Source organism: Actinia tenebrosa, unplaced genomic scaffold (genome assembly GCF_029948245.1).
Source record: "Actinia tenebrosa isolate PJP-AT-01 unplaced genomic scaffold, QUT_ActTen_1.0 PGA_scaffold4__44_contigs__length_22323623, whole genome shotgun sequence".
Classification (NCBI taxonomy): Eukaryota; Metazoa; Cnidaria; class Anthozoa; order Actiniaria; family Actiniidae; genus Actinia; species Actinia tenebrosa.
The window spans coordinates 14,876,524-14,903,506 of NW_028292581.1; the positions used below are offsets into that span (position 1 = coordinate 14,876,524).

Sequence of the window (26,983 nt, forward strand, 5' to 3'; positions counted from 1 at the left end):
CAAAGCTAATTGATTTGGCAGGCCATTTTCATTCTGTGCAGTTTTCTAGTGTTTTTGCTCTGTTAAGTGCATGGCAACTGTCGTTGCTAACATAAACCAATGGGTGAAAAAGAAAATGGAATGTTCTTAATCCTCTCATCACCAAACCAGTTGCATAGCTTTTTGTGTAGCCTATCACACTTAACTGTAGATTTCACTTGGCAATAGTTGGCAAAGCTAATTTATTTGGCAGGCCATTTTCATTCTGTGCAGTTTTCAAGTGTTTTTTTGCTCTGTTAAGTGCATGGCAACTGTCGTTGCTAACATAAACCAATGGGTGAAAAATATGTGGCTTTGTTTTTGAGCTCACCACACATTTTAGGGACCGTTCATTTTTTATCGGGAGGGGGGGCTGGTGGTTTTGAGGGGGGGGCCACCCGAGGAAAATTGCCAAAAAAGGGGGGGCCAGGCACAACATGAGGCATTGAGAGGGGGGCTACGCTTTTTATAAACATACTTTTCCTTAATAAATTTTTATTACAGTCGATATAGAAATTAAAACAGGAACAATGTGCTATAAATGTGTAAAAATAAATATCTATAGTATATATTAATAACGAAAGTGATAAAGCTATATCAGCAGTCCATTAAAAGTCTTCCTCCTCACTCTCGCCATCTTCATCAGTGCCAGCAGCATCGTCACCATCGCTGTATTCATTTTCATCAGTATCATCATTGACATTGTCCTCACTGTCATGTAAACCAACTTCAATATGGGCATCAGTATTTGAATTGGTGTCCTGCTCTTCGGGATAAAGGTGAGAGAAGACTTCATCCGCTATCTTTGTTCGTAAATTTGTGAGCAGTCTACTAGCAGCTGCATTTGTGAGGTGATTTGCAACTATTTGAGCGACACACTTTGCTTCTATGCCGCCTTTCACCGAAGCAATGTTTTCGACAGCAATGAATAGTTCGGGGACCTTGATGGATGGAGGGTAAGAAAAGAAGTTGGGGAGTTCAGCATCTATTGGATTTGATATACAAATACTGTATACTCGCTTAATATTGGCATCATATCGCTGCTGTCTTCTATTTTTTGTTTTCCTCTTATTTTCTTTCTTCTTTCTCTTCTCTGAGGTAAACTTCTGTGCAGAGCCTTTAAAAATCCGTTTGCAGTCGTCCAGCAGCCGCTGTAATGCTTCTTTGTGTTCAGTCACATTAGCAATTACTTTTTCAATGCCCGCTTTTCGTTTTGCATTAAATTCATGTTGGAATGTGCTCCCTTCCTTTAGGTTTCTCCCATTTGTGCTGAACAATGTGTTGTCATGTTTTTAAATTTCGTCAAGTGTGTCATTGAGCTTGTTTATAATGATAGAATGTTCATCAATGGCGTGGTTTATTTGTCTTCCGTCACCTGGTTTCACAGTGTAATTCGGTTGCAAAATCTTGCTGTACCTGTTTGAGCAGCTGTCAACCTTCTGGAAAAGCTTCTCTTCCTTTTTCAGAAGGTCAAACTGTCGCGAACGTTCTGATGTGAATCTCTTCCTAAATTCCTGGTCACTCTCTACTTTCTTTTTCATTTTTTCATGTGCCTCTGGCATTATCTGCATGTAGTATTGTGCTCTTTTTCCCTGAGGATTCACTATGTATCCCAAGCTGGTTTTTTTAAGATTGTTTGGAAAACTGGAGATTCTTGAAGGATTCTGAAAATGGTAAAAATAACAAATATTCATAGTGAATTTTATAGAATAACTTCTATACACTTATCAGATCGCTTATTAGAACTCAAAGACAAAGAAACAAAAACTGTATATAGAGAACAATAGAATGACTCAACAGAATGGTACGATACTCTAACCGCTCGTGAACTGATTTAAGCGACGTCTGACGTTCATAATTACGACAACCGGTAAGAAACTTTATACTTATACCCTTCGACTATCTTTAACGAAAGTAGATAATGTAAACATGAACAATAAGATAATTCCAATAAGTCTGTCATATCCCCATCGGTGTGTTGGACAAAGTGTAAAAATTTAAAGTAGACAGCTGTTGTAGACAATAGGGACATCAACAGGAAATGCAACACCATATATTTATCTGAAGTATGGAATCTAACAACAAAAAGTATGCAGAGATATCATAGTACTGAGGAGACAATGATCGATCAATTAGATGTTAACCCTATTACAATGGCAGCCTTGAAATGTATATACTTTAGAATGTGAGTACTCCCTGTTACTTTGATTATCAATGTAACGTTACAATTACAGAACTCACTGAATTGTACACAAACATATATATGTATTTTTGAGGAATTGGTAGAGGGGGAAGGGGGGGGGGGGCATCTCAATGAAATATGAACGAGAGGGTGGGCCATACAAAAAATTTGTACCAAACTAGGCGGGCTATACATTTTTTTCTGAGAAAGCTCCAAAAACCACCAGCCCCCCCCCCCCCCTCCCGATAAAAAATGAACGGTCCCTTAGAGGCCCATTTCTTGTCTGAAGGAAGTAATTCACATCTTAATCTTATTTGTTTTCCATTAGCTGCAGTGTGTACTTCACTTTCTAATTCCTCTATCAAACTACAGTGCTTAGATGCTGTGTATAGGCAACAGGGTTCCCAGGGGTAAGGGAAAAGTCAGGGAAAAACACAGTCAGCTAAAAGTCAGGGAAAAGTCAGGTAATTTTGTTTAAAGTTAACCATGAGTATCCGTGTGATACTTATACTGTTTGCAATTTTTGAATAGACTGATAAATCTTTTCAAATAATGAAAAAAAATATTGAAGTATTTAGTACCATTTATGCTGGACAGTTTAATTACATTGGGTATCCTGTCTAATATGTTATCGCATTCACATACATACATCTATTTCTTAATCAGATTAAACGAAGATTCATTATCTCTTGTGTCGTTATTATTCCATAAGATAGAAATTCTCAAAAGTATGCTGTGTTGATGAGTCGACGTGTCGTGTATCGATGTACGGTTCACTATAAATACAATCAAAGAGATTCTTAAAATCAATCTGTGTGATCTAATACAAACTATAATAGACTTACCGAATGTGTTCCTATCGAATCCGAAAGAAAACTCAATAACAATGTCCAATATTCCTCTTGATAACTAAATTTCATAACTAAAGTTAATGTGCTGTGTAAACTATCTTAGTTCTATCACAATAGTACCCAGTGTCTCTCGGACAAATCTTCTGGGCCTGGTGACCTGTCGCGTACAGCCTAGGTAAAAGTTAGGCATGTGGCCCATGCTTGCCCATACGGCTCAACAAGGTCAGTGAAAACTGTTATTTAGTCAGGGAAAAGTCAGTGAAAAATCAGGGAATTTTTATTTTCAAAATGGCTGGGAACCCTGGGCAATCATAAGGGGATGGTCTTTGGGACAGCTCCAAGGAGCAGATGATTATCATTACAACTAGCTGTGGCGATGTCATCTTTATCAAATGGAGCACCATATGCACTGATTGTGATATACAACCACAAGCTTGTACCAGGCTTCAGAGACTCCCTTTCAAAAGTGACGGACTTTTAGCCTGTGACACACCCATGATTCCTAGTGCGCTCAAAAATCCGCCATCTTGGGAAAAAATTTTCCCCCAACAAGGAGACTGGAGAGGGGTGGTCCGACCCCGCCATGCCTCTAGTATTGCCACACTGGTAGGAAACTGACTTCTGAATGCGTATAGTATTGGCATTATGACTGAACATACGTATGTCCAGGTTGTCATTTCTCTGACCCAACTGTCACTGTTGGCCAAAGTACTCCTCTGATGCTCTGTAGTGCTTTGCACATTAAGACAGTCAAAGAAACTAACAACCATTTTGCAAAATTTTGAGGTTGCTGCTGCTTCTGGTGGACCGAAGGACTCTAGGACTGCAGCCACAGATGAACTCAGAATTTGGGCAGCTAGGTTTACCCTCATGACAGAATAGGAATTTAAATTGATGTGGTCATAGGTTAGTCTGGGCAGAAGCTTCAACCCATTTCCAACATCTTGAAAGAAAAGTTGGACAATATGCTGCCATAAGTTGTATTGTCCATCATTCCACATGTACCTTGTACATTTGCCATAACCTGAATGATGGAGGCAGTTTCTTGTCGTCTTGATCAGATGTGGAGCATCTATGAAGAAGTACACATACTGATGAGGACAACACACTTCAGTATCTGCATCCCCATCAAGTGGTTTGTGTATTCTAACCTTCTGTTTGGAGAAGCACCATCTGAGGTTGCTGCAATCACCCACAGGTTGCAACTTGTTTCTAGAATGCATACAACATTCCAAAAAATTGGCATTAACTGGTCTGAAGTAATTCCTGTGGTTGCCAAATGGGCAAGCCAGAACTTGAGCTCAGTGCAAACTACTCTCATAATGAATGCCAGGGCATGAGTTGCAATCTGATTTGTTTCTTCAAAAACACAAAAGTTAATGTCAGGGTCACCAAGGTCAGTGAACCCTTTCAGTTCTCCTGTGTTTTTGTCAAATACCAGGTTTCACATGACTTTCATTTCATCAAATAAAAGGACCACATATCTTTTTACATCAAAGTATGAAGTGGACATACTCTTGAGCTCTTCTACTACCTCATGTTGAAAACCTCTCTGTGGTCTGATGGCATTTCAGTAGTCTTTAAGGCGACGCTGGGCTGGTAGGATCACAACTTTGATGTTACGGAGTTCTTCGTAACAAGATGGAGATTTGGACGCAAGAAAAAGACAAAATCTAATCAGAATAGGGTGATACCTAACACCAGATGGGCTGATTTTAAACAGTTTCTTTTGCTGCGCCAAAATAAGTTCATAAATGGTGTAATTTTGTGATTTGCCTGATCAAGAATGGCAGTGAAATCATTACTTAATTCATGATCAACTTCACACTTGACTTTCTAATTTCTCGTTGCATGTCTTTCATTTGTTTCTCAAGGTTTGCACACTCCAGTCTCTGGTTCTGAAGGGTTAGTTTTAATCACCCAGGATCAGTTTTTAAAAAGGAGCTTTCTTTGCGGGAATGGATAACCTTTTCTCTTTTGCTTTCAAGTCTTTGGACTGAGATGAGATTAAAACTGCACAGGAATCACACCGGTTGCTTTCTTTGCATAACAGCTAGCAGTCTCTGGCCCTTCAATAGCCCTGGTGGGGAAACATTTGTTCATCATCTTAGCTTGCCATAGGAATCTCATGGTGAATAACTTTACTTGTCAAATCACCAGACATTTCAACTCCACAACATAAAGAGAAGTGGTCAATTTCCTTGATAAGTTCAGTGACTGAAATGTTCGTAGTTGACCTCAAATGCGACGTGTACAGTTCGTGGTTTTCTGGCAAAAAGCAGCCATACAATGTACTTCTTGTGACGGAGTTTTTATTTATAAACTAATAGCTTAAATACTCATGGTAACGTCTAACGATATTTTCACATGTAAAAGTTCACATTTTCACATGTGAAAATATCAGTTTTTCGAAAAGGAGAAATAAAGGTATTTTATGGATAATATTATTGCTGTGAGCGAAGCGAGGAGCAACACTAATTTTGACGGGTATCCTGTTTATACACGAACGAGAGGTGCTGGACATGTTAGGTACAAAAAATCTCGATGCGTTTGCGATAATGGATTTTTACGTCATCAGTTCAGAAATGTGCACACCCAACACACTTGGGCAGTGGTCTGTTTTGTTACATTATGCACAGATGACCACTGGGCAGCCTCATGGTCTTCTTTTGTTAGACCAATGTAGAGTTTGGGGTATAAGCATCTAATGTCCATTTGTACGAACGATGCGGTCCTATATATTCGTGGAACAATTCATCAAGGTTATGAACAGTTCAGCACATTTCTTGGGGGAGGCAATGTTCATTTATGAGTTTTTCGGCACTCTTATGTGTGCAATTCTGTCCTATTCATGAATGGAGTCGTTTTACTATAGATAACATACTAATCGAAGGTGACAAGATATATCTAATTGCTTTTGAAAGCCATGTTATATTAGATCAAGAGCATATATCTCTAAACTATTTGCCTAATGTTGTTTGTTCGCCTTTTGCTTTCAATAGCAGTACAGTATCTTCAAGCCAAATGTCTTTGAGGACAACAAATTGTTATACGTTTTGTTACTGTTCAGCGTGGTAATATGGACTGTCAAATACAATAAAAGATATTACAAATGATCCAAAGATTGTTGCATTTAACCAATAAACACTTTCTGAATATTAATGTGTACAAGTAAAAAGCAATCCAACGGCCATAGGTATATTTTTTTGATGATTTTACGATATTAAAGTGCACCTACACCCTATTTTTTTAATATTCTTAACTGTTTGTACGGAACTTTTTAAAATGTTTTGTGGTATTTCGGTCACATTTGAAAAAAAAATTGAATGCGAAAAATTGTTTTAAAAATACGAAATGCGTGGTCCATTACCGCAGAATCAAAGCGGGAGTCTGGGTCCGAGTGTGACGTCACCCCAGGCCATGACTTGTTGCTTGGTGCACGAAAGTTAGTAAACAGATCGAGTACTTTTGAAACACAAGAGATTTTTGAAGACAAATTCGTGAAGATGGACTCTGATAACTCTGATCTAGAGACATCTTTTGACTTACAAGATGAATACGATGTTGAGGACGAATGTTTTGACTGTTCTGAGCAGTCCGATTCAGGAGAATATTTGTCAGTCGAAGGAAATGATGATACCTCTGAGTGGTACGAAGGGCATCATTCAGGAGAACCTCTGGCAGACGAAGAATGGACGAGACAGTATGAAAATACTGAACGAGAAAATGCCAAGATTGAGGAAATGCTTCACAAACGATTGACTGCCGTTAGCGTAGTAAGCGAATGGTGAGTTTTCTGTGCTATTGAAACATAAAAGCGCCCCGTGAATTTATAATGCGAGAGCGGTTTCGCCAAACCGTAAACAATGTTTTTGAATGAGCTCGAGGATGACACTAACCAAGATTGCGACTTTTGTAAGCTTTACAGTTTCTTGTTACGTGTACATTGAACATTCGTGTTTTTACTGTTTGTTTTGAAGGTGCAAGTGTGGCAATTGCTCTACTGAGATGCTAGTAAATATAAGCGAATGCTATTGCTGCAAAGAACTCGACGGATGCGACGAAGCTCTCCATTCTCAAGAAGTCCTTCAAGACCTTGATGAAAATGCCGAGCTGAACTGCATAACCGAACATCCTGGCTTCTCAGCAGTATGTCTCCAAAAATGGAGTCTTAAGCTAGCAGCTGATAAGTACAAAACCAGAGATCGGAAAAGATATCAACAATCAGGATCAGAGGAAAGGTAAGCTGAATTTGTGGCTTCTTTATGTACACATTATACTTTAACCAAAGAAATTATGAAAAAACCTTATCAATAAAAAGTTAAATATGCCAAAAATATTTTTATAAAGCAGTTTGTCCTTCTCGACATTAATTCCAAGGATTGCATGGGATATGATAATTTTTGCAGTGAACCAACCCCCAAACTCATGAAATTACCTTAATAAATCAAACTATTTTATATTCATTAGTTATTGATCATAATTTTGTTGTAATCACACACTAAACTGATTCATTATTGACATTCCAGCTTCCTTCGTAGCATTGCATATAGGGAGTTCACAAGACTAGTGCATGGGTATTTGGGATACAAGAGACGAATTCCACTACCAGCCTGTGCTTACACACGCATCAGAGAATGTTTCAGAATTTCTGAAGATGAACTACACAGTGGGTTTGAAATGGATCTTGAGCCTTTAGTTTGACTGCACAATGACAAGATATAAAAATAAAAAGTATTTAATACAAATTTTGTAGATGAAACAATTTAGTGTTTTAATAGTCGATGTTTTTTTTAATTTCTTTGGTTTTTTGGACAGTCAATGACATTCTTGTGTCCTTTCATAGGATTTTTGCATAGGCTGCAATGTGGGGCTCTCTTGGCATGTTCTCTACTTGTTAGTTGGTTTTGTTCAGGGACATCTAAAGAAAAAATATTAAAAATGTATAAGTAATATAAAATTTATAAATTTAGCTAAGATGTAAAAAGTACCTGCACAAGTAGGAGGAACATCCTCAACCACAATGCTTTTCCTGTGCAAGTGCTTTTGAAGAGCCTCCTCTCTTGGCTGCTTCTCCAGCATTGAATTCATTGGTGCTGGGGTCATCTGTCTTAATTCATCTTGTGCAGCAGTCAAGTCTTCTTTTGATGAATTCATGAACGTCTGGAAAATTTCTTCCACGTAACCTATAATAAAAATTGAGTTTAAAATTATGAGTGACAAAAATGTAACCCTTGAAGCACAACACATAGCCTACCATAGTCTGGTTTTACTCTGACATCCCTTATCGTGGCTTCTCCATTTTTGAACTTGGGATAAACCACCTTTTGTCTGTTGTTGCCTCCCGTTGTTTCTACCTCTCTCCGAAGATTAAGGTTGAAATGCATAGCAGCAAGAATGTGTCTGAAAAGAAAATATCCAAATTTTAAACATATGCAGTTGGATTTGACAGGGTTTTACCTTTGGGGTTCATTGGACTCCCAAGTTATCTAAAATTGAATCCTATGGCATATATGTTTTTCAAACTCTCTTTATTTCAAAGATATTTTCGTGTCTCTAGAAAGCAATCTATTTTTGTTTGGGCGTCCTATTCATATTTTTTTTACATATATAACCCAAATTTGGTGATCTTATTTATCAATCAGGTTTCTCGCTAAAATTCTAAATACAAACCGGCAATACATTCCAACATATGAATATGCAATCATTTTGGGAGCAAACTGATTGATGAGGGAATGGAATCCTTCCAAGCAACTGGTCTGCGCCCAAGGGGAAGCTTGCTGGATACCCTTTTTCAGAGAATCTTTTGTCAAGGCTTTACAAATTTTTTCATACACCTCTGACCCTAAAGAAAAAAAGGTAGCTTAGAAAGTGTTTTAAATTTTGAGATTAATAATCTTACACTCCTGCTTACTTCTTGGGTGAGAACTTTACACAAGATGACAATAGTTTAGTTTGGACTTTATGAAACTTAAAGCCAAATAGAATACATTATGCAAAATGTACCTTTAGATAACCAACGTCTGGGTTGAAGTATCCCATGATTGCACTTGTTAAAAATTGGATCATCTAGGCTATTGTGAACATTCACTATGTGACTGAGAAAAGATTTAAACTTTGCCCAGATCACAGTACCAGAACCATTTGAAGTAGATGTGGCACTCCAGTACAGATGCCTCTCACAGGGCTTTATCCACTCCTTTACTTCTTCATAATGCTTTTCTTTAGAAATTTTTGTGAGGACTTTCCTGATTTCTGAAATGCATAAAATTAATCTACATGTAGTGGTAGTGCACATGTATTCAAATCTAATAAGCCTAAAGCGAGATGATATTTTACCCCCGACTCTATGCCATAATAGTTTTTAAAATTCTTTCACATCAAAACTTTTGATTCCTTAGAGAATACAGGAACAATAGTCATAGTTAGTGAACATAAACAAAGTGAAAAGGACTATAGTCTAGTAACGGGTGGTAAAAAATCATCTTGCTTCAGGATTATATATAAACTTTTCATGCGTCAGGGCAAGTATGCTCTATATCTACTCATTGCAATAACGGTTTCATAATAATAAATCACTGACAGGTTTAATATTACAGTGCGGCTAATGAAACCGTGGCCAATTGTATAAAATTGACCGGTAAGAATTTTGAACTTAATGCTACCATATGATTGGCTAATAATTCTAGTTTATCAAGTTACCCTGGATATAGTAATCACACTAACTATTCTGCATATACTGTATATTGGTCATTTGCATACAAATCAAAGCAATAATGAAGTCACTCATAACTCACTTTTCTTAAGGTGCCATAAATCAAAGTAGTGGACAATGTTTGTCAACACCTTCTTCATGTGACAAGCAATACCAGTGTGTCGGTCAGATATAAATGTTAAGATCACAATCCCATATCCTATTAGGTAATCCATGCATTGTTTGAAGCCTTCAAACTCCATTGCAGGACTATTTCCCACTTGGTTCCTCTGCGGGCAATGAAATAAAAAATATTTGTTTGCTGAAACAAAATTTGTGGTTCATGAAAAATAAAGATGGCAGTAATTGATATTAACTGCTATTTTTATTATAGATGGTTCAAAAGAGAGTCCTACTGATAAAGTTCATGTCTCACCTGAATTAATGCAAAATGTATAATCATGGGGACAGTGCAACAAAACATGGTATATGCACCATATTTTGCACTGTGCCCCATGCTGTCATGCCGTCCATCACCTGCTAGTACAACACCACTGCCCATGGACTTTATGTTGTCAAGCATCTTCTTCTGGTAGCTTTTCCAGTACATATGTATTGCAGGGAACAGCTTGGTCTGCAAATAAAATACAAAATCCATATAATGCTATTTCTTCTCCATCTTCGATCAGAAGATGCATTTGTTTGTTTATCTTAACTGATTGTACCATTATCATTATAAACTACCTATGACAAACACAGTACAATATATAATACCAACACTCACTCTTTGATGTTTAAAGAACGTAGTCATCGACACACAACCAAGACCCATGTGTGCAAAGATTTTTGATATTTTGGAGATTGATCCCCCAGCCAAAAGGATTGCCATGCAAAGGAGAAAGTTCCCTGCTGGTACACCCCAACCTGGTATCACTGGTTGACTGTGCCAGACATTTTCCCTCTTTAGACACTTTGGGTTGCTGCAGGCAGTTTTTATTACAACTTCTGTCCCAACTTGGCTCACTTCTACCAGGGGGTTATCACTTTTGCAACAGTGACAAAACTTGAACAGCAATAACAGCTGGGACAGAAAAACAATGAACTTTGGCTCTGATCGCAGATTGGTGTCATTCAATTGAACCCTGAAATAAGTATATGTGATATGTGTTAAAAATATTAAATGGGTATATTAGCAGTATCATGAAGTGCAGCTACATTATGTTGTACATGGCATTAGTAAACATGAACATTATAAAGTAGAGAGGGGAAAAACACACCTGTGAGCTGAATTTTCTATATCATCCTCAGATTCATTTGCTGACTCCTCTGACTGTGTTTCATAGCTGTCATCTGGTTCTTCTTCTGTTACTTCCTCCTCGCTTTGGTCATCACTGTCGTAATCCCACTCTGAATCAGTTACACTTTCTTCTTGAGGAACTGAGTCACCCACTGTCTGAGTTGCCTTGTTTTTCGTTTTGTTATTCTTAAGGCCTGATAATAATAATATTTATAAAGATTTCAAGTATTAGGTTCACAAATACATATTAGTATAATATATCCTTCTAGGAACCCTAAGAATGTTTGTCACTTATAAAATCACACATACTTATAAGGACTAGCTACATTACTTACGTCTTGTAAGCCTTCTGCATTCAAGCTTCCTTTTCCTCAGGTGTGATCTCAGGGATATTACTTGGTTTCTCAGCAGTCTCCTTTCTTTTTGCCATTTGGCTTCACCAGTCGTAGGGTCTCTAGTACTCGATGTCTCCTCCGTTTCCATGAAATCGACATTTTCGTCCTCCCTGTTCTCGGCACTCTGGTGAAAGAAAATCGATAGTCGATTGAGCTACACTGTATTATGTAAACAATCATCCTTACTCTACCATAAACAATGACTCGTGTTCAAAACATATGAGTAATAAAGCCCATAAGACTAAGTTGTAATAATAATCACCGTAATATCTTCAGTATTAGAGACAGGAGCAACTTCTAAAACCTCTTCTCTTTGTGCCACAGGCAAGAGCATAGGCTCAGGCTCGCTGACTGGTTCAGTTGTACCAGGGTCTTCGACAGTGGCGTCATCATGATGATCTTGATGTGCAGTACTACTGGGGACGCTTTTAGAAGCAGCAGTCGACACGGTGGCATTTTTTAATGATTCTCTTAAAGTCTATCACGAAAAATACACTTTATTAGTTTCATAAGAAGGTTGCAGTAAATGTTTTAGCTGAGTTTTTTACCTTTCTTCGATTGCGATATGTTTGCTGTTTCTTTGGCGAGTCTAGTTGACCAGCATGTAGCGTGGGGTAAACATTCACTCCAAAACTGTCTCGTTTCAGTCGAGGGATGGCCGGTTTTCCCAAGGTAGCAAGAGTTGTAAATCTTCGCTCAAATGATTCTACTCTAAAATGCACAGAACATATGCACGAGTTCCTTGTAGGCTCCCACTTTGCACGCTTCACCTTTACAAACTTTATCCATCTAGTCCTTCGCTTCTTGGCCTCGGGTCTTTCATCATTAAAATACGGAATACTATGAAGGGCAATCCCTTCAGGAATATTTGGAACGTTGCTACATCCCCAAACTACACATTTGTTGGGCATTTTAGCGTTTGGAAATAAAACGTATTTAAGAAATTTGATAAAAGCAAGCGAATAGTCTAGAAAAATCTGTATAGAATCTGTGGTAATCTTTGGTTGTGTTGGCCTGTGGTGACGTCACACACCGCTCGCCCCAATCTCCTCTGTAATTACGGCCATGGTTCACTTACTTCGGCTAAAATGGTCAATTTTTCAATCTTTGACAGAGCACCAAAAATTCCCGTTTTGATGGATCTAAAAAATTTTTCCACAAATCTGCTTTTTGTGCCTTAAAGTTTTACTCCAGATTAGAAAAAAATAGGGTGTAGGTGCACTTTAATATATTTAGCCCATGAAAATTGAATAATTAATAGTTGTGGGTTTAAAAAAAACATAATTGACTGTTTTCTCTCACGATGGAGATAAATCAATTGAAATTTATTCCAATTATAATTTCACTTATTCTACTAAAAACATTTTACTATTGGAGATATGACATAAACTTTTATTCTTACTGTTTATTACTTGTTTCCATGGAAACAAGCTAAAAGAATTTCCCTTTCCAGTACCATCTTACTATATTGACTCTCCCATAACACAATATGAAGGAAAAGGACAAATCAATCCGCAGCACTTCAATTTCAATCTGAAAAGACTAGTATGATAATTTTTTTTATTCAATGAATTGACTCTTTTGTATGTTATGTATGTGTAATTTCGAAGCATTTTTGATCATGATCTTTCATGAATGTGGCGGCTCTGAAAAGAGCCATTTTGGCTTCTGAAGAAGCCATTTTTTATTGACTTGTCGTGGATTATTGATGTGTGATATGGCTTGGAGTAGTGATCTTGGGCTTTGTTGCTCTCTGTTGAATTCTTCCCACAGACCAAAGATTTTGGCCTGTAGCTTGTTGGTATTTCTTTCTTTGGATTCTTTTCAGCTTCTTCTCTAAAACTAATCGCACTTGGAGTGCGACTAGCTTTGCCTCTTTGTAAAGAAGCGCTATCAGCAGGTACAAAGGCAATTGAGTCTTTCCACCAGCCCGTCGTTTTATGGCATCGTGCCAGCCCTCAACGTCGTTGTTAGTTCTTATGGATCTCATATATGCAGTTCATGTTTTTTCGTAGTATGAAATCAACTCGTTGAGGGCTGGACATGGATTTGTTGGAACTGGTGGACTATCTTGTCAGTAGGGAGCAAGGGCAGGGACATAAGCTTTCTAAGAAATCTGTACGTGGCGTTTTCATGCTTGTACGCACTTTGTAGGCCAAGCTCTTGAACCTATAAAAGAATAAAAGGACAGTAAATTAACAGTTACAATTTTCCATCCACATCATGACATTAACTTATGTATGTATACCTTTCTCCAAACAGCCTGAGTTAGATGGAATACACATGCGTGCATGGAGGCTTCAGGGAATACTTCCTTTCAAGCTTACCATGTGGCCTTTTCGAAATCAACCATTTTTTATTTGTTGCTTAGAAAATAAAAATAAACCTAGTAACACTTGTGATTCCAGTGATTCATAAATTTAGTAATAGTAAACTCATATTCAAATGCAGCGTGTTTAAGCTTATTTGCTGCTAAGAAACTATAAACAATCCTAGTAACACTTGTGATTCCAGTGATTAATAAATTTAGTAATAGTAAACTCATACTGAAATACTGCGTGTTTAAGCTTATTTGTTGCTTAGAAAATAAAAAAACAATCCTAGAAACACTTGTGCTTCCAGTGATTCATAAAATTAGTAATAGTAAACTAATACACGAATACCTAAGACTTATGCTTTGACATTATAAAAGGAAACCAATAAAACATGTAAACTTTCCAATGGCTTCTAATGAAGGCTATTCTGACATGGACTCATTTGCCAATATGTGTTGTAATCGCACTTCATCTGGAGTAACTAAAAAGGATGATCGGGAATTAATATTTGGAGCTCTAGTTACCATTATTCTTATGTCATACTGCTAGTATTCTATAAATTCTATTACCTACTCGACGAGCTTTCAACTGCATCTAAATTTAAGAGAAAAACAAAACATTAGTGAAAGGGAAAAGGCAATTTTTGTCTCAAGGAGTGCAAAAGGGAAAGTAATTATAAATAAACTCTTACCATTAAAGTCAGACAATCGAGAACTTTCTGCAATGGGTGGAGATTCAGGTAGTTGAAAAGAAGAACCAGGAGAATAGTACGAACTCTTGTTGACTTCAGGGCAACAACTGTGTTCCCAAACAGAGTTGCCCCCAGACCAGCCAAGTAACGATGCTTCTTGGGATTCAAGAACAGGCAGTTTGCACGATGCACAGATATTGGACATGATAAGAATATCGCTTGTAACAGGAGAAATCCCTTTTTGACGGTGGACACTTTACTGATATTTGTAAAATGATGAAATGGGCAGTCAGGTCATCGGCTTTTAAAGCTCTGTTTCAATTATTTTCCATTGGTTTAATTTTCAATTTCCACTCAATTAAAGGAATAAAGGGTTCTTTAAAAGAATAATTTATCAATTTGTGCAGGGAGTTGTCACACCTCCTGGGTTAGCGTTGATAACAATAGAGTTTGATCACTTCACTTGGTGACGCGAAACACAAACCGTGTCTCAAAAACAATCCCATTACAGATGAATTTCAGAGTTCATATTAAAATGATATTCTAGAGCTACAAAATGGAGAAATCAGGTCCAAATAAATCGAAAGAACATGTTATCCGTAATCTAAATACAAACGTGATATGTTGCAAGACACATCACATGTTTACGTGTCACTTTCAGAATTCCTCGACTCACTGTTTAATTTTTTATTCAACTTTCCGTTCATAATTTCAAAACAGATTTTGTAAACAGATGCCTTAAAGAAATCTTTATGCAAGGAAACTGTCTTTCTTGGCGAATGCTGAAATCACTCGAAAAAGCCATCGAAATAGAGGTATATATTTATCCATTTGTGTAAATAACAAAAGAGTTTGAAACACAAAGGTGCAAGTCTCAAAAACAATCCTTATAAAAAAGTTTTAATGTTCTTTATGAAGTGATGTTCTAGAACTCCAAATGCACTTCACTCACCGAAATGATGTTCTAAAGTTTTAATCAATGAACATTTCATAGAATTCCTAATGCATTTGAATGATGTTCTTTAACTCTACAGCTATATCCGGTTCTGGAACTAATCTTTAATGACAAAATTGGGGGCGTCATGGTATACGTGGGGGCATCATGGCTGGGGGCGTCATGACAAGGGGGTGTCATGACCGGTTACCCTGGTAATAGGAAAAATTTCCTAGGAAAATCCTAGGAAAATCTTAGAAAATCATATTGTTAAAGGTTAAAATTTAATGTTGCTTTAACTTGACCACAGTCAAAACATGGTTGACCATGTTTGACAATGAAAAAAAAGTGACAAATGACTATCAATTAATCAATTATTGTCTACTGTAAATCAGATTAATCAGATTATTCTGTCATTAATTCAAGACATAACTTATTCAATTATTGTGTAAATTATACACTCTTCAGACAAATAATACAAGAAAAATATATATGAATAAATGTATAATATCTTAATTTATTGTATAAATATTGATAATTTCTCTCTTTGCAGACAAACAGGCCAGCTTTAAGGCAATAACATACATATCATCAGTCCAAGTTGAGAAAGAGAGAAATAAAAAAGATAGTATAAAATATATTTTGTGATGATGAAAAAAAGGTCCCTGAAAAACGAAAAACAGGGCAGCGAGTGTGTTTTCTGGTTTTCTCTAGAAACATCTGTTTGAATAGTCGGAGTAGAATGTTCGCTTGTGCTCCTGTGTCTACTTTGGCATTCAGGTCTGCAGCTTGCGAATTTCACATGTTGGTCAATCAATGCCTAGCGTTGCCTATACCTCATCTCTATATTCGGTATTGACATTATCAGCACTTATTTATTCAAAGTGCAATGAGTCAAAATTTTCATTTGAATCATTTGTGTTCATCATTTCGTGTACGCGTTTGTTTTGGTGGTGTCCTCTAGAGTGCTGTCCTGATTGGATGGTCCGTTATTGTGTGGTTTTGGGTAGGTGGACTGTTGTGTGGGCCTTTTCATTTGGTGGCACATTTTACTCCAGTGGTTGATTTTGGAGCAGTAATTGCACGTAGAACCATATGCATGGCATTTTCTTTATTCGTGAGTGTTTCCTTAGTTTCCGCTTTTCCTCAACGTTCCGGTTGCGGATTTTCCTACCGCTTGCATTCTTTGGTTGTCAAGTGGGTTATTGGATAGCTGCGCTACATGTGACATCGTTGCTTCATATGTTCTGGCATATTCAATTGCTTTGTCTAGCGGTAATTCATCTCCGTGCTCTAAAATGCGCTCTTGAGCTTTAACATGTTTATTGCCTATGATCAATTGTTCAATCTTGCGCTCTTCTAATTCCTGTTGTTTAAAATTGCATTTATTTGCCTGATTTCTGCACCTAGTCATGAAATCAACAGTGCTCTCTCTGGTATTCTGCTTTAGATGTTGAAGCTGATATCTTACGAATCCAAAGTTAGTTTTGAGTTGAGAAACGCTTAATCATGCGTTTTCCAAGTCGCCCACGCAAACATGCCTACGTACATAATCATTTTAAGAAATATCTAACCGTATATTAAGCCTAAAAATAAAAGTAGTACGTGATTGACCTTTTTATACACCATATATACAAAGTAGTAGTTGGTAGAATTCTCGAGCAGGTGCAAACATTATGACATTATTAATCCAGCAGAAATTCCTTGAGTTCATTTAAGACCTGTCTGGAAACCATTGCACTGAGCAACAATTTTGGACACTTGTAAACTGCAACGCGCTCGTATACATCTTTAATGACTGAACGAAAAGTCGTTCCTCATGAAGAAATAGTACAGTATGTGCCTCATCAAAAACTATTCTCTCGATGCCTTGATTTTCTGTTAGATTTTGGACTGTTTCTGCCAAATTATCTTGTGGTAGTTCAGAAGTACAGAAAACTAGCTTGTAGTGGGACACGTTTACACTCTGTTCTTGTCTTTCTTCAAAAGTTACATCGCTTGTATATTTACAAGAGGTAATGTTTAATTCTTGTGCTCTTTGGATCATGTCTTCAATAACCGATTTGGTTGGCGAGACAACGATGGCAGGTTTTGAAGACAACAAAACTGGAAGTATAAATGTGAAACTTTTGCCTCCCCAAGTTCCAAGTATAGCAATCACGTCCTTGCCAGACAAAGTTTCAAGAATCGCTGCTTTTTGTAGTGGCCTAAATTCCCTGTGATCAAAATACGATCGCAATGCTTCTTAGATTTGTGCTTCAGAGCTAGAAACAAAATCCGCGTCATCATTTCGTGGCGGTTGTTCTGCCTTTTTTTGTTGCCTCGGCAAGGTCATTTCTTCTAAATTGCCAAAACAGCTTTCAATATTCACATTCAGTATTTTGGCTTGAACTTTTCCAGTGGAGAGACAAATTTCATAACGAAAAATGTTGCTTCGCAGTTCTCGCTAACTCGACAGATAGAAACATAAAAATGTCCCACCTTTAAAGCAAATTCATAATGAGAGCTAGCCTCAATCAAAACTTCAATCAAAACTTCATCTTGTTTTTCTTTAAATATAATCTTTCTCTGGAATTAAAACATGGAATGCTCGATAACTTCACAGACTCAACCAAATGGATAGATTCGCCAAGACACTCCGCCATCTCATTTTACATAATACAAATATTTCTGTCTATCCTCTAGTGATAAAAAAGGAACAATTTTTTAATTACCCTACCCCTGCTAAGGTACTTTGTGATGCGCGAACAGGTATTCGCAGAGCGTTTGTTGTTCATTTTCGGCAGGCATCTCTCCTTTTCTTTTTTCTCCTCTCCTCTCCTCCCCCCCTCGTCTGGTTTTTTATTTCTTCGTTCCGTGACTCCGGCTCATTAATAGCTAGAGAAATTAGCTAGATAAAGCTACAGAGATGCCTGCGGAGGAGGCTAATTCTACACTAAAGTCCGCGACAATATAACCTCTGAACCACAGTACTAGGACCGTAACGGGGAGTACAGTTTTTCTGTAATTACGGTTTCCCTCTAAATAAAGTGTATCTATCTATCTAAAGCTACTAGTGGCTCTCATATTATACAAACTTATGTTGAATTGATTACCTGTTTCAGACGTTTCCAGTGTATAGTGTTCTTTAACATGTCTCGCCTATATCTTAGGCTCTCAGCCAATCTTTTCCTTATTTCTCTTTTATTCTCCTAGCCATCTAGTTCAAGAAGGGCAGTGGTGATCTAGAATGAATAAATCAAATAAAGTTTAGAATATATCAAAAATGTATCTATTTCATATGTTTCTTTGCTTGATAAATTTTAAACAAAAAAAGCTTTACTCACTGGTAAGGTCCGCTGTGCTTTTGTTGCATTGCCAGTGCGTTTTGACAAAAGTTCTTTTGCCGTATGTCCACGAGTATGATTGGAAGGAGAACTTGAATCGCGATCAGGAAGTGAGTCCTGGAGACTTTTCTTGGGATCTTTGTCGTTACTGCAGCTGTCACATCGATTTCTGCCCCCAGCGATTTTGGTACCATGTGGGGAGGGGAGGTGGGGCACGAATCGCTAGTGATATTTGTACCCTCTAGATACATGATCAGAAAAGCGATTTCCATATCATTTGATTCGAGTAAAATTGTTCACATGTTTTCGTGTTTTTTGAGTAGCGTCTTAATGTATGCGTTATAGTTTTAGTTGCAGTGCGAAGTCGTAGGTACGACGAGGTCCTGTCGACAGATTTTGGAGAACGTTTGGTTCTCTCGTGCACGTTACAAGCAAATGTGTTTGTAAGTATTTTCGTTTTCTTGCATTCTATTATTCTGTTTCTAGTTTTCACCGTATTTAAGTATTTTTGTATTATATTTATTTGCCAGGAACTGGCTATCTTTGAAAGTGTATCATTTTTCTCCATGTACAAATATTTTAGTATAATAAATACTGTTAAAAAAACTTCAAGTCCTCGTGTTTTACACCTACCAAAATCCAAATAATGACTAAATTAATAATTGCAATAATAATCTTAATGCAAGAAAAGTATAAAAAGGAATCAGTGAAATGTAAGTTAATAAAATACAAACAAATACAATTATTGTTTCATATAATCCAAACTTGCACGATCATTGAAAAGCTGAGGACTTTTGTTTTCTTAGGCTATAATACTGATTAACCACTCAGTGCAAGCTCCATAAAGTTTGTAGCTGATTTTTGTTTTTTATCATTTTATTTCGTTCTCGTTATTAACAGCTGTCACAAATCTAGGACCTTTTCTCAGAACTCCTGAAGAATTTCTCTGGGAGAGAAACACATTCTTGATGGAACCAAAGGCCACAATGATCACAAGCAACCATGCTACCATAATCAGGCATTTTACAGTGGCAGCATACATCAAATGATACTCTCTTTGGTTGAAGCTGGTGAGAAGGGCTGGTATTCTTGCAAGGGAATGGCTTGACTTTATTTGTGGATATGCATTGCCACAAGTGTTGTCTTATTTCCCTTCGGTTAAACGATAACATACAGGGATCCATGCCATAGCAAAGGGATGTGGCAAATCTTAATGCCATGACCCCACAGTCAACACCATTAGATTGTTATTGGACTGGTTGGATGTTTACAGTGATCCTGTGATGTTCTGATAATAGCAGCAATGAAGCAATTTGCTTTTTCGTAATATATATAATATATTTATAATATATACCAATAGCTGTAGATAAGAAGCCCTCCATTACTGGGAATTCCTTATGCAAAAGATTTTGAAATGCGTTTATCATTCAAAACATCATTACCAGTTTATAATTCTGCGATCTGATTCAGACATATGGTTAGAAAAGTCTGGTCTCATCATGTGCTCTGGATCTGAAAGGTTCTTTTTTTCTTTCACAAACTGTACTTTTTCTTCTTCTTCTGGACTTGCGACTTGAATTGTCCTTTTCCTCTTGCTCTTCTTATTAAAGGATTTTGCAGGACGCTTTTTGGGAGGCTTTTTAAAAACAGTACTGGGGTCTTCTTTCTCTTTTCTAGCCAGCAGATTGCTTTTCTTCAAAAACTTCTCAGCACTACTGGTTGACATATTAAGTGATCTTAAACAAATCCTGGTAAGTGTTTCTGGAAAAAGGACTCTAATCTTGAACTCGGTTGCGGCACAAGGGAAATTTTCATTTATTGCATCCACCATCTGATCAAGCTGTGTATCAGTGAACACGCCAAATCTAACATTGAAGGCCAGATCTGACAGTTTGAGCTCAGGGTGCATCTCAGAATGGCCAGTCAAGGCGAGGTCGTAATACCAGCTTCTTTCTTTTTTTCATTTATGGCATGCAACTCGTTTATAATATTTCACCGCCATCTTCGTAGTCCGGGCCGAAATCATCGAGTTCATGTTGTTCTGCTTTCTGAGCTGTAGCTGATGCTTCTTTCATGATTTTTGCGATCAAGCCCGGATTTTTTTGATCAAAGAGAGAAGGTTGGCTTGTCTAATGTCTTGGTTTGCCAAGGCTAAAATCTAATACCAAATACGCCAGCAGAGAATTATTACGGTACTACACAACGAGTTGAGCACATCCATGTTAGAGCTATTTGCGCGCCTTTTTTTCAATTCAATATCATTTACAGCTCAAATTACATTGGACTATTGGACTTTACGTAATGACCACGTGAAACAAAAGACCATAACTAGTTGTAACTTGAACTTAGTCTTTATTTTCTTAAAACTTTTAAGTTTTAAGGAAAAAAAGTTTTAATTTTAAAAAGTGATATGCATATGATTATATTAATTGTATTTTACAAATTTACCTATTATTCACCTGAATAGTGGTCCTTAAAAGACAATTGTAAAAAAAAGCAAACATTCCACGCATTTTTTTAGTTAGGCACCCTGTGACGTGTTAGTTACCTTTGCTACCAGGCCTTCTTTAAGAAAAAACTTTCTTCGCCAGATAGAGTAACTCTTGTCGGTAATTCAGGACTTATATAGTATAGCCTGAATCGTCTTGCAATGTGATTGTGATGCCGTATTCTGTTCAGCATCTACTTGCAAAAAGGAACGCCAATCAAAGAAAGAGAAGAGCATATCAGATATGTTCTTGTAATGTTTGTCATGGCAAGACTACCACAACTCTGGTAGCGCGTCATTTAGAGACTTTTGGACTATCACAAGAAATATTATCAAGTGAAGATAAACGACCAGATCTAAGTTCTAAAAAACCAAAGCAAGAAGAACATATTTCCGATAATTCGTCCTCGGAATCTAGCGATGAAGATGTGAAGATGAAACCTGAACTTTTATTATCTTTTGTCGTGTTCTTAAAAGGGTTCGTATGTGTTCTACTATAAAGAATAAGCACGCAGAGTTCTAATCATACGTTAGACCTTTATTCAACTGATTGTAATATAAGAATCATATATTGATATAACCTCAAGTGCAGGATTTACGGTTACTTTGTAATCCCCACATAGCCTTATAGATCGTATTCAGTCACGTGACCTATTCATTAATCGGCCGCCATATTGGTGCACACGTAATACAAATAAATTACAAAGCGAAGAGGTTAAGAAAATGGTTTTATGCGCGATAGTCGGTTGTGGGACCCGAAGTGGGCGAGATAAAGGTATTCATATGGCAAGGATACCTTCCATTATCACAAACCAAGGCGAAGAAGTGAAAAAATTGTCTGAGGAACGTCGAAATTCGTGGATTTCGGCGATTAGTAGAGAAGACCTTACCGACGCCATTTTGGAAAGTGGTCGCGTTTGTGGAAAGCATTTTGTTTCGGGACAACCAGCTCCTCTAATGCAAAGAAATCACCCAGACTGGATACCGTCATTGGATTTGGGCCATAATAAACGTGCTTCGGGGGAAAAGTATCTCTCAAATTTAGAAACAGCCGATAAACGTGAGAAGAGAGCAAGGGGCTTAGAAGCGAAGAGAGAACTTGCAAAAGAAAAAGAACTCCAACGTGAGGCTGAGAGAGAAGCTAAAAGACAGAAGAAGATAAAAGATATGCCATTTAAAACAGATTCACAATCGAGAACCATCGAGGCTGAGACACAAACTGAGGAGTTTGATTTTTTATTTCATAACTCAAACAACAAAGCCGCACGTTATGATCAGAGCGAATTTGTTAATGACGATGGAAAGGTGAGATTCTACACTGGATTGCCGACTTTTGGTATATTAAAAGTCGTTTATCAGCATGTTTCACCACATGTTCCGAGGCGATCACCTACTTTGTCTTCATTTCAAGAGTTAGTACTTACTCTCATGAAGCTAAAATGGAACATGCCAATGCAAGATTTAGCTTACCAATTTGACATATCTCAAGCTACGGTATCCAGAATATTTTTAGCGTGGATGACAGCCTTAGACATAAGACTTGCTCCATTAATAAAGTGGCCTGAGCGTGAAGAATTGTGGCGTACTATGCCTCAGTGTTTTCACTTTGCATTTGGAAACAGAACCACAGTAATTATTGATTGTTTTGAGGTTTTTATAAATAGACCTTCTAATCTAATGGCAAGAGCACAGACATACTCTAACTATAAAAGCCACAACACAGTGAAAATACTAATTGGTGTAAGCCCCCAAGGAAGCATCTCCTTTGTTTCAGAGGCATGGGGTGGCAGGACATCTGACAAGTACATTACTGAACACTGTGGCATCTTAAAAAAATTGTTACCTGGTGACCTTGTTCTGGCAGACAGGGGGTTCACTATCCAAGAATCCTTAATGTGCCAAAGGGCAGAACTTGCAATGCCTGCCTTTACAAAGGGTAAAGACCAGTTGGACCCTGAGGATGTCGAGAGAACACGGGGCATAGCTAATGTCCGAATCCACGTTGAAAGAGTGATAGGGCTTTTGAGGCGAAAATACTTGATTCTTTCTGGAATACTACCTATAGACTTTTTGAAATCTGACCCAAACAGATCTGAAGAGGGTAAGAAACCAATGATCGACAGAATAATAACAGTCTGTTCTGCATTGACAAACCTTTGTCCAGGAATTGTACCATTCGATTGATTGTAGTTTATACACTTCTAGGAACTGTACCATACGATTGTCTCTTTCAAAATTACAACAAAGAAGATAGTCAAATTCCTGTATAAAGGTTTTTAAATGCTGCACTTTATCTAAAAATTAGTGTTTCCTATATTATTCCTTTGAGAAAAATATGAAATTTAGTAGAGTACAAACACTAACAGTGTGCAACATAAATAGCAGTAAATAGTGCTGAATTATGCTAATCCTTTTGTTTTTATATTATTAATTGGTGCTATTTAGCACTGAATAGTACGAAGTATTGCACACGTTTAGTGTCTGTACTCTATAACAAATGGACTTTCGCATGAAATATATAAGGTGAAATATGTAATATATTTATTTATAGCTCCTAGAGTCATTATTTTATTATCTTTCCCTCAATCAAGCAACATCTGTTTACTTATTTTTATTAATTATTATATGTATGTATCAATATTTACATTTTTGAATTCAAGATTCAAAATAAGTTTTTTTAGAATGAATCAGTTCAAATTAATAATTGAAAGCTAATAACAAAATTATTTAGTAAGAGTGATAAAAAAAGAGATATTGGTGAAATTAAGCTTTTCCTTCATTTATCAACATGCAAAGAAGTTCAAGTGGTAGGAAAAGGGGACATCTGTCCACTTTTTAGGCAGTGTAATAAGTGCAGGCGCATCTTAGGAATATCATAATTTACATGTTCTGGATTTTGTCCATGAACTAGACTTGTTGCATAGGCAATTGAGAAGACACCGCAATCACTGCCATTCTGTTGTTGTTGAACGGGTACCTGGGTTACACCTCTGAACATTGGTCCTGTTAAATTTTCAGCCAGATCTAGTATTTCTTGTGTTATAGGAGACGATAAACTGTTTAAAAGATTAACATAACCAGGAAAACTGCCTATGGATGTCATGCACACCCAATGATTATTGTTAATGTGAACTATCTGAATAAAAGGTCCAGACATTATATCAAATTGTCTTACTGGTCCAAGAGTTGGTCTTTGAAATCCTTCAATTCCATTGCTTATTTTTCTTAATAATATATGAGCCTCATGTATAATAACACAGTCTAACCATCCTCTTGGAGAAGCGATTAGTCCATATTCATAATTACCAAGTTTTCCAACAGGTGCATGCTTGTCACGGGGTTGCTTGTTAACATGGTGGACAGTTTTTACATACTGAACTCCTGAAGGACTGTAGCTTCCAGTACATGTAACATTTGATGTAGCATTAGGATTAACAGATGCTCTAGAATTAGGGTTAACAGAGGCTCTAGCATTAGGATTAACAGAGGCGCTAGAATTAAGGTTAACAGAGGCTGTAGCATTAGGATTAACAGAGGCACTAGAATTAGGGTTAACAGAGGCTCTAGCATTAGGATTAACAGAGGCGCTAGAATTAGGGTTAACAGAGCCTGTAGCATTAGTGTTAACAGAGGCGCTAGAATTAGGGTTAACAGAGGATCTAGCATTCGCATTACTTACAGAACACACTGGGCACAGCCAACTGTTACTGTTATTTGGCATTCGCTTTCGCCCAAGGCATGTCAGATGAAAAAATCTGCCATTGCTACAGCTTTCATTTGCACATTTCACAAGCTTGTCTTGGCTGTTTGGAGTAGCCTTGCATACGCAAATGCACTTGAGCTTCAAAGCCTCATTATTTAATGATTGTTTTTTACCTCCTCTCTTGAACTGTGGTAATGTTCTGCAATTAGGGCAGTACCAAGTTTTTGGAATGCCACTGACTCCCAGACATGACAGATGGAATTGACGGATTACACAGTCAGGGTTTGAACAATGAACAACTTCTTCCTCAGTCATCTGTCTGCAGTAACAAACAGCATCCTTCTGTGCCAAGTTGTGAACATTCCTCCGCCTTGTGTACCATCTACCCAGTACTTCTGGTAGCACACCAACCCTCCAGAATGTTTCAAGTTTTGGCAGAACTTCATTCCAATGTTCTATGTCTGGAGTAATTCTTTGACCTACAAGTGCCATCTCATTATTGTGTCCAACAGCACAGACAACAAAATCACAGTACTTCAACTTTGTTGTGAATAACTGTTGCTGTACCTGGTAATAGTATTGGTGTTTTTTTATTAATTCAAATTGATTGTTTTTGTTCTTCTTTAGACATGAGGATGGCTGTTTAACATAAGTATCAAAATCAAAGTTCTCAATGCAGAGGGGGCACTTAACTTCACCACACCCTTCTCCGCAGCAATCACATGAGCATAAGAAGTCAGGGGTTGCATGCAACCAGGGATAATCCTCATTTATGAATGTACCACAACTTAAGACTTTGTAGTTCACGTGCTTAGTTTTCATGAGCTGTTCATATGCATGTATCGCCCCTGCTTCATGTTTACATCCATGAACTACTGCTTCTTTTGTTAATTTGTTAAGCTCTGGATAACAAATTCCTTGTATCAATGACTGTGCAGGAAGTGAAGGGTCCGTAGAGGCAGCAGCTTTATTTTGGGAAGCCCCGATTCTCCCTGCTCTGTGTTTAAAGAAGTTGTTGCCTTTAGCTTGTTTTAGTGTGTCTTGATGGACTCTGTCGATTTGTTCCTTCGTAATTTCAATCTTGATGTCTTGGCATACTTTAACTAACTCATTATAAGGCAACTTTAAATATTTTACATCAAAGAGATCCATCACTGTTGGTATTTTGCGGCTTGAAAGAACGTAGCTTTCAGCATAAGGAGAAACTAGGGAGAGTATGACTGGCTTCGACTGACATTCACTAAGTTCTTGATACAACTTCGCCATTTCCGGTTCACTCGGCGCAGGCACTTCAACATTACAGTCAGGTTTTTCTCTCGAGTTTGTTTTGGTTTCAGATAGTTCAGGTAATCTGTCTATACTTTCATCTAGGTAGGCTTTCATTTTTTTGGCTGATTTAAAGTTGATATCGCTGACTCTAGCATACTCGACATCGTTCGCGAAGGTTGGTATGATCCACGAACACTTCATTTGAGTGCACGAAAGCTTTCCGTTTACCTTGGTCCAAGCCTCAAGGTAAAATAAAACACTTGCAACATGGGAACAAGATTCGGCTAATCCTGCCTTACATCCCAAACAGTGAGCACAGTTTATTGTTCCATCGTTTTCTGTAATAATCCATACTGAAATCAATGTGTCATTCATTCGTTGAGAATGTCGCACCTTGGCCAACACAACAAACTTGTCTGCAATTTTGTGCCCTTTTACGTCGCTTATAAAGCCTGAAACCATTTGGTTATATGCCCCAAGACTCCTGAAAGCTTTAAATTGCTTCTGAGTATAGAAACTAGTTTCTAAAACTAGATAGCAAAGTAAATCAGTTGATTCGACTGGTGGTAGGCAGTCCGGCTCGACACGTTTCCCCTCCATCAAGACAGGATCGATTCCAATCTTCGCAATTTTCTCCATGTAGCGCTGTTTTACCTTTCCTTCTAATTTTTTAGCATATTGTGAAAGAGGAACGGATAATTCTTCATCATTATTAGCTGAAGAAATTGAGGAATCTCGAAAAGAAGTCATTTTAAATTTAGCTGTGAGAGTTTTGTTTACATAATTTACATATGATACACGTGGGTAGATGTGCTCCAAA

At 37.5% G+C, this 26,983-nt stretch overlaps 4 protein-coding genes and 2 pseudogenes across 4 annotated transcripts; 2 read left to right on the forward strand and 4 right to left on the reverse strand.

The window, feature by feature from the left end:
- Positions 1-478: 478 nt before the first annotated feature.
- LOC148907189 (uncharacterized) lies at positions 479-1,712 on the reverse strand (annotated as a pseudogene).
- Positions 1,713-3,497: 1,785 nt separating this feature from the next.
- Positions 3,498-5,766, reverse strand: LOC148907190 (uncharacterized; annotated as a pseudogene).
- A 528-nt stretch (positions 5,767-6,294) lies between these two features.
- LOC148907191 (uncharacterized) lies at positions 6,295-8,264 on the forward strand. Its single transcript, XM_089036359.1, has 3 exons — positions 6,295-6,838; positions 7,032-7,292; positions 7,581-8,264. Exons 1-3 carry the CDS (start codon positions 6,378-6,380, stop codon positions 7,753-7,755), a joined length of 897 nt encoding a protein of 298 aa, XP_088892485.1. The 5' UTR covers positions 6,295-6,377; the 3' UTR covers positions 7,756-8,264.
- LOC148907192 (uncharacterized) lies at positions 7,774-12,625 on the reverse strand. Its single transcript, XM_089036358.1, has 12 exons — positions 11,986-12,625; positions 11,700-11,915; positions 11,378-11,561; positions 11,023-11,236; positions 10,530-10,887; positions 10,182-10,379; positions 9,849-10,035; positions 9,058-9,306; positions 8,725-8,896; positions 8,309-8,454; positions 8,043-8,237; positions 7,774-7,972 (listed from the first exon to the last, which is right to left on the reverse strand). Exons 1-12 carry the CDS (start codon positions 12,346-12,348, stop codon positions 7,845-7,847), a joined length of 2,610 nt encoding a protein of 869 aa, XP_088892484.1. The 5' UTR covers positions 12,349-12,625; the 3' UTR covers positions 7,774-7,844.
- Positions 12,626-21,893: 9,268 nt separating this feature from the next.
- Positions 21,894-24,357, forward strand: LOC148907193 (uncharacterized). Its single transcript, XM_089037201.1, has one exon. The coding sequence runs from the start codon at positions 21,915-21,917 to the stop codon at positions 23,373-23,375; it is 1,461 nt and encodes a 486-aa protein (XP_088893327.1). The 5' UTR covers positions 21,894-21,914; the 3' UTR covers positions 23,376-24,357.
- On the reverse strand, positions 23,992-26,913 carry LOC148907194 (uncharacterized). Its single transcript, XM_089036810.1, has one exon. It carries the CDS (start codon positions 26,911-26,913, stop codon positions 23,992-23,994), a length of 2,922 nt encoding a protein of 973 aa, XP_088892936.1.
- Positions 26,914-26,983: the final 70 nt, after the last annotated feature.

Coding starts and splice junctions, on each gene's coding strand:
- LOC148907191 (XM_089036359.1), top strand. CDS start 6,378: ATGCGAAAAATTGTTTTAAAAATACGAAATGCGTGGTCCATTACCGCA. Junction 6,839..7,031: donor GTTAGCGTAGTAAGCGAATG/GTGAGTTTTCTG, acceptor TTTGTTTTGAAG/GTGCAAGTGTGGCAATTGCT. Junction 7,293..7,580: donor CAATCAGGATCAGAGGAAAG/GTAAGCTGAATT, acceptor TTGACATTCCAG/CTTCCTTCGTAGCATTGCAT.
- LOC148907192 (XM_089036358.1), bottom strand. CDS start 12,348: ATGCCCAACAAATGTGTAGTTTGGGGATGTAGCAACGTTCCAAATATT. Junction 10,036..10,181: donor TACATTTTGCATTAATTCAG/GTGAGACATGAA, acceptor CATTGCCCGCAG/AGGAACCAAGTGGGAAATAG. Junction 9,307..9,848: donor TTTATGGCACCTTAAGAAAA/GTGAGTTATGAG, acceptor TATGCATTTCAG/AAATCAGGAAAGTCCTCACA.
- LOC148907193 (XM_089037201.1), top strand. CDS start 21,915: ATGGTTTTATGCGCGATAGTCGGTTGTGGGACCCGAAGTGGGCGAGAT.
- LOC148907194 (XM_089036810.1), bottom strand. CDS start 26,913: ATGACTTCTTTTCGAGATTCCTCAATTTCTTCAGCTAATAATGATGAA.